The sequence below is a fragment of the Botryllus schlosseri genome, chromosome 2 (assembly GCF_051294905.1).
Source record: "Botryllus schlosseri isolate E-star chromosome 2, Bs_hap1, whole genome shotgun sequence".
NCBI lineage: Eukaryota > Metazoa > Chordata > Ascidiacea > Stolidobranchia > Styelidae > Botryllus > Botryllus schlosseri.
In genome coordinates, this window is record NC_137237.1 from 16842525 (window position 1) to 16856714 (window position 14190).

The following is a 14190-nucleotide window of genomic DNA, read 5'->3' on the forward strand; positions in this document are numbered from 1 at the left end:
GACTTGAATCGTGACTTGACTCGAGTCACCTCCAAAAAACGAGTGACTTGACTTGACTCGAGTCACCTTTGAAAATCGATTGACTTGACTTGACTCGAGTCAAAATGTGCACTGACTCGAGATGACTCGTGACTCGAAGGTAGCGACTTGATCCCAACACTGCTGATAATACGAATTGCTGAATTGCAAATGAGCTAATAGGCCTAAATATTAGAGATACGGTCGGCATTTCCTACAGACGTTTGATAAACGAGGTTAATAATGTGATTTTTTACAAGTGAGTCTATACCCGACCAGAAACCCCTAAATTACCCACCGGTTCGAAACCACTGCATTAGAATATATCTTAAATACAAATTTACATCACTACAATCATTTTGGTAGTGGATCAAATGTCCATTTTCCCCGCCAATCTGTTGGTCACACATTAGATTCATTAGCCAAGATCAGGGTGTCTATTATTTTATCAGAGATAACCAAATTTCATGATGCGTGTTGGAGGTCGGCATATCGTAACGTCGCTCCAACACAAGCAACATATTTTTGAATTTTGATGGTTATGTCTAGAGCAGGTTTTTGTTGCAGTTAAATCCGTGAAAAGTTTTCATTTATTTTTGTAAAAAGTTGCAGAAGTTGCATTTTGACCACATTTTGCTCGGTTTACTCAAAAAAAAAAAGGTCAATTTTCCGGCTCAGCTCCCGAAATACCCGTAAAAGCGTTACTTCAGTGCTGATTTACGATGTTTCAGTCGAATTTGGCCGTGTATTTCTCCAAAATCGAAAATACTTTCATGAAAAATCGAGAAAGTTGCAAAATGTTGCATGGAAAAAATGGACAAAAGTTGCACTATAAGATTCCTTCAAACAGCTTAAAACAGCATTCTACATATCTTACGAGTATTTTGGGAAGCTGCCGGAGGCTGTAAAAAAAATTTGCAAAAACTTGCCCTAGTTATGCCTAATAGATATTGCGTGATGATCATCCTACCAAAGCGCAGAAAATGATTTCCAAGTTCAACAAATTGATAAAAATATTCATGTAACTTTTACATTATCAGAATCTACGATTTTAAAACCCCCTTGGTAGTTTACGGAGTGGAAGTTATTATAAGCGAAATGCAAGTTGTAACGCGACAGCAGACATGGGGTAATCGCGATTAGTAATCGTAATCGAATACGACGATTACAGCATTTTCAAGTAATCGTAATCGCAATCGATTACATTCGAAAAAAATCCAAAGTAATCGTATTCGTAATCGACTACTTCACATATCTAATCGATTTCTTTGTGGAAGAACGATTACTTTTTATTCGTACAATGAATATGACATAACCGAACATTCGTGAACAAGGAAGAGATATTATACCAGGTTATTGATAGCGCAAACGGTTGATTTTCAAACGCCACTGCTCATTATTACGTCAGAAGTATTGGCTTTGCTCGTCCTTGCGTAAGAAGTATCCACACGTAGGAAATATATATTCGATGTAGCCTACATTGTTGTGTGACTGTTAGAACAGTGTAAGTCATGCTGTATATCAGGTTATCAATACACTCCAGACGCCACTACCTCGCAGCAAGCTAATAATCACCACTCTGCCTGGTTTCAAATAGTTTGGTCATGTTTAGTTTAACCCAGTTTGACCGTTGCTGCTTGGAGAGCAGTAGACCTATCTAGTATACGTATGTATTGTACGTACACCGGACAAAGATTTGAAATTTTGTGCTCGTCAAATAAAACATTACGATGGTTAAAATCAACAGCTGCTGATATATATCATAACCGAGCCGTTCTTTGCCGTTCTCGTAACGGCAGCTTGCAGTATCTGTATTAAGTGGAATTAGAATTTTAAGTTCACTTTATCTTATTCTCATATGACTCTAGTTCAGGGGTTCTCAAAGGGTGGACCACAGGAGCATTTTTGGTGGGCAACAAAGCTATTTAGAAAATGATATAATTAATTTAAGTTTAGCTATATTTGTTATGTTAAACGCTAAAAATATATTCATAAATCTTTTCATCCGACTCTGATGAGACGTAGTGGCACGTATGGATTCAGGATGTACAAGTAGGGAGGGACAAACGGCGGCTTTTTTCCCTGGTTATGAAAACCTATGGGTAACAGCAACTAAAATAATTTGGAGTATATACCAACTGGACGGTAATACTGAAGTAACCAAGCACTCCGGCAGGGTCATATGTCGTATGCCGTTGAAGGGGGTGTGCAGTAAACTCGGAATGAAGTGCAATAGATGTACAGATTTACTGTACTGCGGCAGGTCGTATTATTGTAATATAAAAATAGCCTTACTTGCAAATTATTAGCAACTTCTGGTGAAGGTATATGTACTACTGCAACGAATCGTAATGGATTGAGGATTTAGCGGAGCGCATTAATCTTTGGAGTCGGTTTAAAATGTCTGGCCTGGAAGTCATTGTACAATGTACATAATGTAAGAGCCGCATGAATTAGTTGGATCACTGGATTGAATATTCTGACATCGCAACTTCAGCTGGATTGGTACAAGACGTACAATGTAAATTGTACAGCATGCATATTAAAAAAAAAACTCCTTCTCCACTTCTCTGTAGTAGGGTACCCCATTTATTAATGAATTGTTTGAAGCTGGCCCAGAATGATTATATTATTCCCCACAATAGTGGAACTAAACCCCAATCACACCGTGGATCATTATTCATTGATCATTGTGTTTCGCGACGCGAATGGAGCAGAGGATGATCATAATATACACAGGAGATTTATCCTATGATCTACCAGGGCCGGAACTGCCGCACCCAAACCCCAAATTGTGGGAGATCGAGGGAGCGCAAGTTATTTCGTTGGTCGTTGGAAGATATTAATTCGACTTGAAAATTTTTGTCGCGCTTATCGCGATTTTCTGTCCCGAGAGGTCTTCATTTAAATATCATCCGTATATTAACAGTAAAATGCGCATATTTTAGAGAAATGGGAATATCAGCACCTTTGATTAACACGCATCGAACGGGATTTTGACTCTAAGATAAGAGGTGGGCCATAACAGCACATTTTCAAACCGGAAAATGGGCCACGGCCAAGAAATGGCTGAGACCCCCTGCTCTAGTTGAAACGGGCGCCAATCGTTATTTCACAATTCTTCACTCGACATTTATACATGTCGTCATAGCCATCCGCTTATACACCATGTTAGCGTGGGTTGTAGGTAGAATCAGGACCAAAACAGCAATTCGTCCCCCACTCCAAACGTTGGTATTGGTAGGGTTGTAACCAAGTCACAATGTTCCGAGTCACAAGTCAATCTCACTTTATAGTTTGACTCGAGTCGAGTCGAGTCATTTTCAATTCACCCCCGAGTCAAGTCCGAGTCCAAGTCAGCTATAGTAGGGTCGAGTCCGAGTCATAGTGTTTGATTCGAGTACGAGTTCAAGTCGTTATGTTCACAGATCAGTTTTCAGATCAATCCGGTTCAACCCACTTTTTTCAACTCTGCTCGAGTGATATAGAATGGCTCGTATTCATAATATAGTAATTTTCATCAGTTTTCACAGTTTACGGCCCTATTTCCAAGTATCAGGACTGATAGACGAAATACAAATAATGTGGTAACTTTACTATTCTTCGAAGTTACACGGAATGTCTGTCTTGGCCGTTCTAGTCACAAGTCATACGACTTGGTTCGAGTCATGCAAAATGACTCGAGTACAAGTCGAGTCAATAAAAAAATTGACTCGAGTCGGTGGTCAGTTTTCAAGTTGATGACTGAATTTCATCAATAATATTGGTAATTGCATTATATTGCTATTCATTCAGATTTACCGGTAGAGCTGGGGGCACGTAATTCATAATTATAGCATCTGGTATGTTGTTATAATTACTTTATTAAATGTTGTTAATTCGTGACCTCCCGTCTTTTATATAATCAAAAGATACTGTAGTCGCCCAAACGTAGCAGACTAAACGAAAAACTTTCGTGAGACGCACACACAAATTGTCATGTCTTCATTCCTCTGTGAGTGCCCCGGGTGGCATTTGCATTGTTGGGGCTCAGATTGGACGGACCGGACTATTCGCCACGCCCGCAGAGCGCGGCTACTGACAATGGACACATATCCAAAGTTTTGGCCAAGTTCATTCTTGGGTAGCACACTTTGTGGAGTTGCATGTTGGCCGAAATTTCATACGTCTTTTGGTGTGTCGTGGCGGGGTAATGACCTGTAAATTCATGTAAATTATGCATGCTTTTTTTCTTGAGGGGGAGAGGTATGCATTTCAAAATCAAGCTATTTAGAGACAATAAATCCCGAAGCTCGAAGAAAATTTTCAAGTTAGTTATAACCTCTCTTGAAAATAACTCTATAATAATTTATGTTGATTCATGAAATACTTTTGAGTCCCCTTAGAGCTCGCTCCTGGTCCTATTGGGGAGTTTGGGGTGTGGCAGTTACGGATCTGGCAAGAATGCAAATCGTTGGGTGCGACGAATGCACCCATTGCCCTACTCTATACGACGTAACAAGCAAATAACGTATGATTTATAAGGAAAGTTGTTATCTCATTAGACCTTTTCATCGCAAGCCTTATATTGTATTCCAATATCTCTTCTGAAATTAGTTCCAAGACGCAAAACAAATGTAATCGTGATTACTTTTGAAATGTAATCGTAATCGACTACTTCCTGATTTTGCTGTAATCGTAATCGATTACATTCGTGAAGTAATCACCCCATGTCTGCGCGACAGCGGTCGAATATCATTCGCTTTTACGATATTTAGATTTGATTTGAATATTCATTATTAATATTATTTTCTACGATACGCGCTTAGCGCTACTTTGTTGTCTCCAAATAGATGTCGACCGGGATGGGTGAGTGATAAATCGCAATTTGAGATATGAACATAGACAGTGAGCGATTTTCTGAGGTTTGCAGTCAATTTGACAAATCGAAAGTAGCATCATTGTCATGATTCTGGCAAAGTATGGAAAGAACATTCCATACCACGCCATACTTGCACTCTTCTCTTCCATACCGAAATTTCGTTTTATACCATACTCTGCCTACAAGGTTCATCTGCAATTGCTAACCTCTGTACACACAAGTTCGATAACCAAAACTCGAACTTCAGTACCACCCCTACCAACAACCTCTACCCTGTCGAACAACCGTACAGTACAGAGCAATCGTCGATTGGCTATTTATATACGTTTTCATACCAGACCCAATGCACAGATATAATGCGTCATATACCAATTTTTGACTACGATGATTTCAATAGCAGCCTAAATAATGGTTATTCCTCCTAGGGATAAGCTCGAATTTTTGCCATATTGTCCCCAGCCAGAAAAATCTTTTTTACGAACGAATCCTGTCAGTCATGCTAATTTTTGTTCATCAATAGCAAATAGTTCGGAGAAATGTCAGTTGTCCTTGGGTGCCTCAATCTAAAGTCGGATGCAGTGACAATTCAAATAAGATGAGGCCTATTGCACACCAGAAATGCCGAACCCAATAAAGTCATGTTTGGCAGCTGTGAGCTCTTACCTTTCCAAACTAAGCCTGGCGGTAAGCTGTGTACCATTAATTCTAATAGAATAGGGCAGCAAAGATGGAAGCAATAATCTGCCATTCCGCCATTTGAGACCGTTGCCGTTAAAATTGATAAATATTATTCATCATCAGAATTCAGAGTCTGCTGTAACTTCTGGAGCATTTTCAGGCGCTTCACACGCACATCGGCAGGCCTTCTCAGAGTCCGGCGCTTAATCTTGGCTTCCACAGGCGGGGTTTTGAACGTTACTTCACTGTCATCAGGGTCAACAACCATCACGGCAAATTCGTCCGAACCCTTTGGAAAAAAACATTCAGTGTCAAAGAGACATGGCAAATTACCAGTTATAACAATCTGAGTTGATAAATGAATATATAGAAACAAGAAAATTAAGAGGTATGATGATAAAACAGCATAATGCGTAGAAATTGCCAGGCTTCAGAAAAAGTGAACTACAGTTGACGATAAACGAAAGGCTACCAGTAGATCAAATAATGGCATGAAATAACATGGAGCAACTAGTTACATTTAGCACACGTGAAGAATCACATTCATTCAAATGCCCGCGAGTAATTACAACTTGGTTTGATGATAATCTGGCAATAGGAAAGCTTTTAAACTCTGTTTTTTATCGGAAGGTATTATACTGGTCCAAAGCCGAAGAGAATTGTAATTGTTCCAGACAATTGCGGAGTACATCTCAAAAATCCTCCCGATTGGGTCCGAAAAGGGCTATAGTTGGCGTCGAGCTGTAGCGCTACTACGAGCCAGGAGTCATTGCCTCGTCAATCACGAACCTCAAGTAACTTGGTTAGGAATATCTAAACCAGTAGTTCCCAATCAGAGCGTCAGTGACCACCTTATTGTCAATTCAGCATATGTTTTTTCTCTTCAATAATACAAGGAATAAATGTTATTTGTCACGCAGGTTATGTGTATTTCACTACTTTGCCCGGGATCAGGGAGTAAAAATTACGAATTTGATCCATAAGTCACAACACTGCTCTGCAACGAAACAGGCAACTTTATGTTGGGAGTAGGGGGTGTTCGTATCCTGGTTGGCGGCCAATGACATTAGGACATCCAAGACAGACATTTCATTGTCACTTCGAAGAAAAATAAAGTCACCACACTAGTGGTATTTCGTCTATCAGTCCTGACACTTGGAAGATACGACCAGAAACTGTTAGGACTGAGGAAAACATCGATATTATAAAAGCCAGCCATTCTATATCACTCGAGCAGAGTTTAAAAAGTGGGTTGAACCGGATTGAACTGAAAACTGAACAGTGAACACAACGACTTGGACTCAGACTGAGTTACAACACTATGACTTGGACTCGACGCTTTAGTCACTGACTTGAAATTGAACTGGACTCGGTGAATTGAAAATGACTCGACATGAATCAAGTCAAAACTACAAAAGTGAGATTGACTCAGAACCTAGCGACTTGGTTACAACCCGGCTTCATACACAGATTTGAATCACATCCGCGAACTAGTAGTTTATAAAGATGTTGCAGCAGAAAATATTCAAATTACAATATATTCAAAGTATCAATCTGCATGCAGATGGAAATACTATTGGGATATGATAAACAACCAAACTCTTAGACAGAAATATGTCATGTAGGATACACATGCCGTATCTCGAGACAAAAATATTACATACCGGATCTGAAAATTTTGTGTCGTCCAAAACAGATTCTGACTGCACATTATTTTGAGATGCTGGAATGACTATTTCAGTATCTTTCAATTCCCCTTCTTTACCGAGCAACGAGTGAGCGGTTTGCTGCTTTGCCTTTAGTTTGACATTCTCTTCCACAGCAATATCATCCTCTCGCGCTTCATCACTGTCTTCTTTTTCATCATCAGAATAATCGAAGTCTCCACAACGACCAGCATTTTGCGCCACTAGGAAGAACGATCGTGTCAAAAGACAAATAAGCTACCGTCGTGACCCGTAAGAAGCTTGCTAACCCTTGGAAAGTTTCCACAATTCCTGTACATCCTCCACAGAGGCTCTGGACCTTCGCGGAGGAATGAACGACTCGTTTTTCTTGACCTGCAAAAACGTTGAGCGTCGTCAAGACTCCATTAAAAATCAAATCTCACTGCATCTAACATTGATGACGTCGTACTCGATTCCCAACTCTTGCAGTTTCTTTTGAAGTTTCATTCTCTTGTCGGTGATTCGTTTCGTCCGCTTGGCAATCTGTAAGTTTCAGCTTTGGTTAGGGACAGGTAAATAGACCGTGCACACAAATTCAACCTTTTCCGGATCGATAATGCGTCTGTTGTATTTTCCAACTTCTTTCCGTGTGTTGTTCGTTGGTACGAAAGTATCTCTCCATCTGACAAAAGTACCCTTTGCTATCTCTTCACTTGGAATGAACTTGCCTAAAACAACAATCCGATTGCATGATGAGGACAACGTAGGTTATAGCGCCTAGTAGGCGTAAGTCACTCGAAACAGAGGTCTCAAACATGCAGCCCTTGCCGAACGCAAGTACAAAAACAATTTCATTCAAATATTTAAAAATCTCTATTTTTTACCAAGCCTCCATCGGAAAGACACTAATGAATTGACAGCAAATAAAGCAATTAGAGCTTACGTTGTCGTAGACTAGTATTATAGCAGTGACTTTCTGCGTAACGCTGATCTTATTGCTAAATTTAAATCGGCCTGATATACTAGTTTATACGTATTCATATTACTCGTCAACAATTGGTACAGGTTTAAATTGTATCGTGTCTATGTGTTGGTGGATTGTGTACTGCCTCGTATCAATCTGTTTCACCTTTCTGAGGTTTCATATTTCATCGTCTATCTGGCGGACAGTTACCACCAACGTGGTTTAGTAGTTCTATGCATGGTTGTAATGACTCGAGTCAATTTTTGTATTTTACTCGAGTAATGACGTGCATGACTGGAACCAAGTCATATGACTCGAAACTAGGGCTATCGAATGGAAATATGGAATGGCAACGACAGATTTTACAGCTTCGTTCTGCTTCACCGAGGCTTTATTCAGAAATGTTTTGCGACTGCGACTGTAGGATTTCTGGTAGTTGCGGTTCTCCGATTGTTCGGACAATACTGATAACTCGGACTTGGAGGGCGAATTCTAGGTGGTTCAGTGCCTGATCATATTTTAATTTATATTTTTGTACTCCGTGCGACAGTAGCTTTCGATCAAGACCAGCTTCAGTAAATTTTGCACTCTGGAAGTTAATTTTTGGATTGCCAGAAATCCTACAGTCGCTGCTGCCAAATAATTCTGAATAAAGCCTCAGCGAAGCGGAACTAAGCTGCAAAATCGGTCGTTGCCATTCCATGTTAACATTCGATACTAGGACGTTCAAGAAAAACATTTCATAATAACTTCGAAGAATAGTAAAGTCACCACATTATTGGTATTTGTTCTATCAGTCTTGGAAAATAGGGCCAGAAACTGTAAGGATTGAAAATTACGATATTATGAATGGGAGCTATTCTATATAACAAAAGAAACCATATATTACGTATGTACTTACATCTTAGAACTTTACGAAACATTAAATAAAAATTCATAGTTTCGGCAGCAATTTTGGCAACATCTTCATACCGAAATTCAATGAACGCAAAATGTTTGGATCCACCAGTCTGCAAACAGTAAATTTTCAATCTGTCAACAGCAAATAGGCAGTTAGTCCTAATCATACCTTTTTGCTGCGAACTAATCTCAAGGCTGTGACCTCTCCGAATTGTGAGAAAAACGGCAACATTTGTTGTTCGTAGAATCCTCTTGGTATGTGAGTAAGCAGTATAACACCTCGTTTGGGCTTCTCATCTTGTTTCTGGTTAGGAGAACCAAGTCAAGATGTTAACCACAGACCCACAGTGACAAACCAAGAGCGAGCAGTGTGCAAATTTTATAAAGTATTTATCCACAATTCAAACATCGCGGATGGAAGAAACATAGAAAGTAACGAGCTTGTGAGTAAATTTATTCAATTAGTCTAGTTCAGACACGAACAACGACGACACGAAAACATATATACTCTATTCATACGGTACCTTTTGACCAGACTTCGAACGCATTCGAAATTTCTTCTTTCGAATAGGGGCAGTCTTTCCGTCCGACAAAGATTTGGCGCTCTTGAGCGGCATTATTCCAGAAGGTAACCGAATGCTGCTTGTCGGAGCAATTATTACGAATGGCCAGTACAACCTCAACAGAGGAAATTATGAAAATCTCAAGTTCTGGTTGCAAAAGTACGGTTTACCAAAAGTCCAAAACCCATGTGTCAAAATACCTTCCCGAATTAGCTACAGCGGTCTGTTATCAAAACGGCCCCTCAGATGTACTCAGATGTCGCACATATCATCATCATCATCATCATCATTGGTTTATTAGCAATTTTTATCAGTTCAATACACCACAAAATGCGATACAATGAAAAGATGGGAAGGTGTCGAAGCGACTTGGAGTAGTCTATGGAATCACACACACACCTTGGCCTAGGCGATGTAAAGAGGAGGCATGCACACTGAATGAAAAGTAAAGAAGATAGTATAGGATAAAAGCAAGCAGCATGAAATGGGGTGGCATGTCATGGAAGGCGAGATCGATAGGTCAGTCATTTCTAGTTTCCGCATATCTTCTATGTTTAGGACACGGAATCTCTTCAGCAGCGACTTGTTGGATGGTCAACCAGGCCCCTGTGGGGCCCTAGCTATGATACGGAGTACATTATGTTGTAGTTTTCATCATCATCATCATCATCATCATTGGTTTGTTAGCAAAGTTGATCAGTTCAATACACCACAAAAAATGCGATACAATGAAAAGACAGGAAGATGTCGAAGCGACTTGGAGTAGCCTATGGAATCAGACACCCACTTTGACCTAGGCCAGTGGTTCCCAACCTTTTTCGACTCATAGCCCCCTTTTCAAGCTCAACGCTGATCATCGCCCCCCAGATTTTGTGAACCGAAAAATCGGTATACAATTTGACTAAAAAAAAAGGTCAACTTTACGGCTCGCTGTCGAATTTTACACTTTTGCAACTAAATTTTCGTGGGTGAAAAAAAAGGTCATTTCTCCGACTTGACTCCTATATAGCCGTTTTAACGCGTCATCGCCCCCCTATCGCCCCTTTCGCTATTTTCGCCCCCTGTCGCCCCCTTTGTCCATTTTCGCCCCCCTATCGCCCCCTTCGTCATTTTCGCCCCCCCTAGGCCATCAAATCGCCCACGTTGGGAACCACTGGCCTAGGCGATATAAAGAGGAGGCATGCACATTGAATGAAAGTAAAGAAGATAGTATAGAAAAAAAAACGACAAGAAATCGGGCGGCATGTCATGGAAAGCGAGATCAATAGGTCAGTCGTGGTCCGGTAATCTTGAGGATGGACTGTATTGTACTGTATTTTTGCAGTGGCCGGAGTGCAGTTTTGCTGGCAGCCCCCCAATAGAAGATGCCATATTGTAACTTCGATTGGATTAAGGATTTAAAGACTATCAGAAGAACCCAGGCTAGCATGAAGCGTCTAAGGCTGTTCAACAGGCAGCACTTCGGTGATAATTTAGAGTCTAGGGACTGAATATGACTCTTCCAGGATATGTCCGAGTCCAATAAAACCCTGAGATATTTGGCTTTATCTGTGTTGGAAACGGGCTGACCAGCGATGTTAACGGTTAGGTCATTTTTTGAATTTACTGACAGCATTTGGGATTTCGAGGCGTTATGCAAAAGTTATTTTGGGCCGTCCAGTCATGCACCTTGGGCATTTGGTCACTAGTCAGGGAATCCAGCTCTGTCGTCGAAGATGCGGAAGAGAGGAGGGAGAATCATCAGCGAACAGTGTGGTGTTTAATGACCACCGTGGATTGGGTATACTCGGTTATTGTATCGTGGATATCATTGTGTACTATTAAACTATAGCAGATATCAAGGGTTACCATAAGTTCTCCTGTTTCAGGAAATCCAAAATGTCCTCTGAGAAAGCCTAAATGTCGTCGTTTTTTGGAAATTCGTCCTTCTTTACAGCTTTGATAGCTAGAGTCAACTGAAAATCTTGAAATGCGGACGTTCGAGCGGATCATACGGGAGTCGAGTCTGAGAGATGAACTTTTTTTAGTCAGTACCAGAGAAGTAGGCTATCGCTCAAAAGTGGATAATTCGGGAGTCTAGTAAGAGCGATGACCTTGTTTTAGTCAACACAACAAGATTTCCAGTCAATATTTAAAAATGAGCTGTTTTCAATTTCGTTAAACTGACTTTCTCCGATTCCAAAGTATGGTCATCCTACCTCTACCAGGGTTGTAATGACTCGAGTCATGACTCGACTCGAGTCAGACTCGAGTCACAATTCTTCTGATGACTCGACTTGACTCGAGTCATTTTCTCAAAATACGGAAATGACTTGGACTCGAGTCATTGCACATGACTCGACTTGGACTCGAGTCATTGCACATGACTCGAACCAAGTCATATGACTCGAGACTCAGCCGGCCAAGAGCGACATATTATTGTAATTTCGAAGAATATAGTAAAGTAACCACCCTATTGGGATATCGTCTATTGGTACTGGTACTTAAAAATGCGACAAGAAATTGTCAAAAGTCAGGGACATTAGTAGAATATAAATGCGAACCATTCGATATCACCAAACAGAGTTACAATGTGGGTTTACCAAGACTTTAACTGGAAACCGAGCAGTCAACACAATGACTTGAGAGAGAGAGATATATATGGTATTCTTTTTCGCCTGCACCATCGAGATGCTTTGACGACGGAGTTGCGATACGGCCCCATGAGGTCATCTAGTCTGCGCCCCCGTTTTTTTTCTCCTCCATGCTATCCGTGATTGCTGAGCGCTTAGCAGGATAGCTGCGGATACCAATTTTCGAGTCATTGGTATGACCCGGTCGGGGATCGAACCCACGACCTACCGCTCGAGAAGCCGGACGCATAACCATTACACTATCTCGCTGGACTCGGACTTGAATCATAATACCTTGACTTGGACTCGAACCTCTGCTCGATGACTTGGACTCGGACTTGACGCGGTGGTGGATTGAAAATGACTCGACTTGACTCGAGTCAAACCAATCAAAGTGAGATTGATTTGTGACTCGGAGCTTTGTGACTTGGTTACAACCCTACAATGTAATCCTAAGGATAATCCTAGAATTATAAACGAAAAACTCAAATAACTCCGCTTCTACAAGTCGGAATTGACTCAAATTTGTTTTGCATCGTCTTTGAAGAGAGCTCAACAATTTCATGGGGTTGACAGAAAAAATTTGAAATTTCTTTTTTAATTTTTAATAATAAATTAAAAATTTCAATTCAAGATTGCACGGCCTCTACTGGTTGGAATTGAGTCAAATTTGGTGTGCATCGTTTTCTTAGGCAACCTGACGATTTAGTCACTAGGCGAGTGAGATTTGGAAAAAAAAGTTTTTTTTGAACAACCCTCTACCCTATATCCTACATACATCAATAAAAATAAACGCTGACATCTTGGTCATATAAGATAATCTCGGATCACGCATCACATATCGTATGTCTGGGACCATTCAGTGCGCAGATATTAGATCCCGACGCTGTCAAGTCAATAGGCTCATTTAGTACGCAGGCAGATATCACCATAGGAGCATTATGATATCACATCGCGATAATATCTGAACTCATTTAGTGCTCATATATTAGATTCGTAGCATGTCCGGATATAATAGTGTGTGCTGTGCAAATATCAGGTCTGAGGCATGTCTGGAGCCTTTTCGTGGGCAGATATCACAGTTCGAATCATGTCTGGCCGCAAATGGTGCACATACTTCTCTCTCTCTCTCTCTCTCCCCCAACGAACCTATCACCCGTCTCCCATTATCTTCAATGTTTGGTATTTCTTCTGGCATTTTGAATAGGTCGAGACAGCGTTGTGGTGAACGTCGGCTCCAATCGCTTAGGCAGCCCGAGTTCAAGTCCCGCCGTTGCTGACGATTACCCCTGACGAGTGTCAGCCAGAAATATTCCGGCTCATTTCAAAATGAAATTATTAATCGATATTATCGATATCAATTGTGTCTCTGGTACCGGTTGACTAGAAGATCATTATGATCATAATACCGATACCGAAGCACTGTTTGTTTGTTGCATATTGATACTTTAATTTTACCGTTATCGGTTGACGAAATAAATCTCTCTCTCTCTCTCTCTCTCTCAGGTATGTAGTCTGTTCCGCCGCCTTATTGTTAGCCTACTCTCTACCAGCTAGGGTCCTCCTCTTCAACACTCTATTCCTAGCGAAGTTACAATACGGAATTCTTTGCTGGGTGCGACCTGCAATAATACACTTGATCAAATGCAGCAACTACAATATCGGGTCATCCGGGTCATCATTGTTAAAGCCCCACGGGGACCTGGATGTGCTACTGATGAATCGCTACTCAAAAGATTTGTTGTTCTAAACAGTGAAGATATGAGAGAGAGAGAGAGAGAGAGAGAGAGAGAGAGAGAGAGAGAAAGAAAGAGAGAGACGATATTCTTTTTCACCTGCACCATCGAGATGCTTTGACGACGGAGATGCGATACGAGCGTATGGTCACCTATAGTCTGCACCGCCGTTTTTTCTCCTCCATCCTATC

At 40.8% G+C, this 14190-nt stretch overlaps 1 protein-coding gene across 1 annotated transcript; it reads right to left on the reverse strand.

The window, feature by feature from the left end:
• Positions 1 to 5607: 5607 nt before the first annotated feature.
• Positions 5608 to 9845, reverse strand: LOC145433862 (MKI67 FHA domain-interacting nucleolar phosphoprotein-like). Its single transcript, XM_080311117.1, has 8 exons — positions 9613 to 9845; positions 9258 to 9392; positions 9090 to 9198; positions 7825 to 7952; positions 7678 to 7767; positions 7533 to 7617; positions 7222 to 7466; positions 5608 to 5846 (listed from the first exon to the last, which is right to left on the reverse strand). Exons 1-8 carry the CDS (start codon positions 9703 to 9705, stop codon positions 5667 to 5669), a joined length of 1065 nt encoding a protein of 354 aa, XP_080167243.1. The 5' UTR covers positions 9706 to 9845; the 3' UTR covers positions 5608 to 5666.
• Positions 9846 to 14190: the final 4345 nt, after the last annotated feature.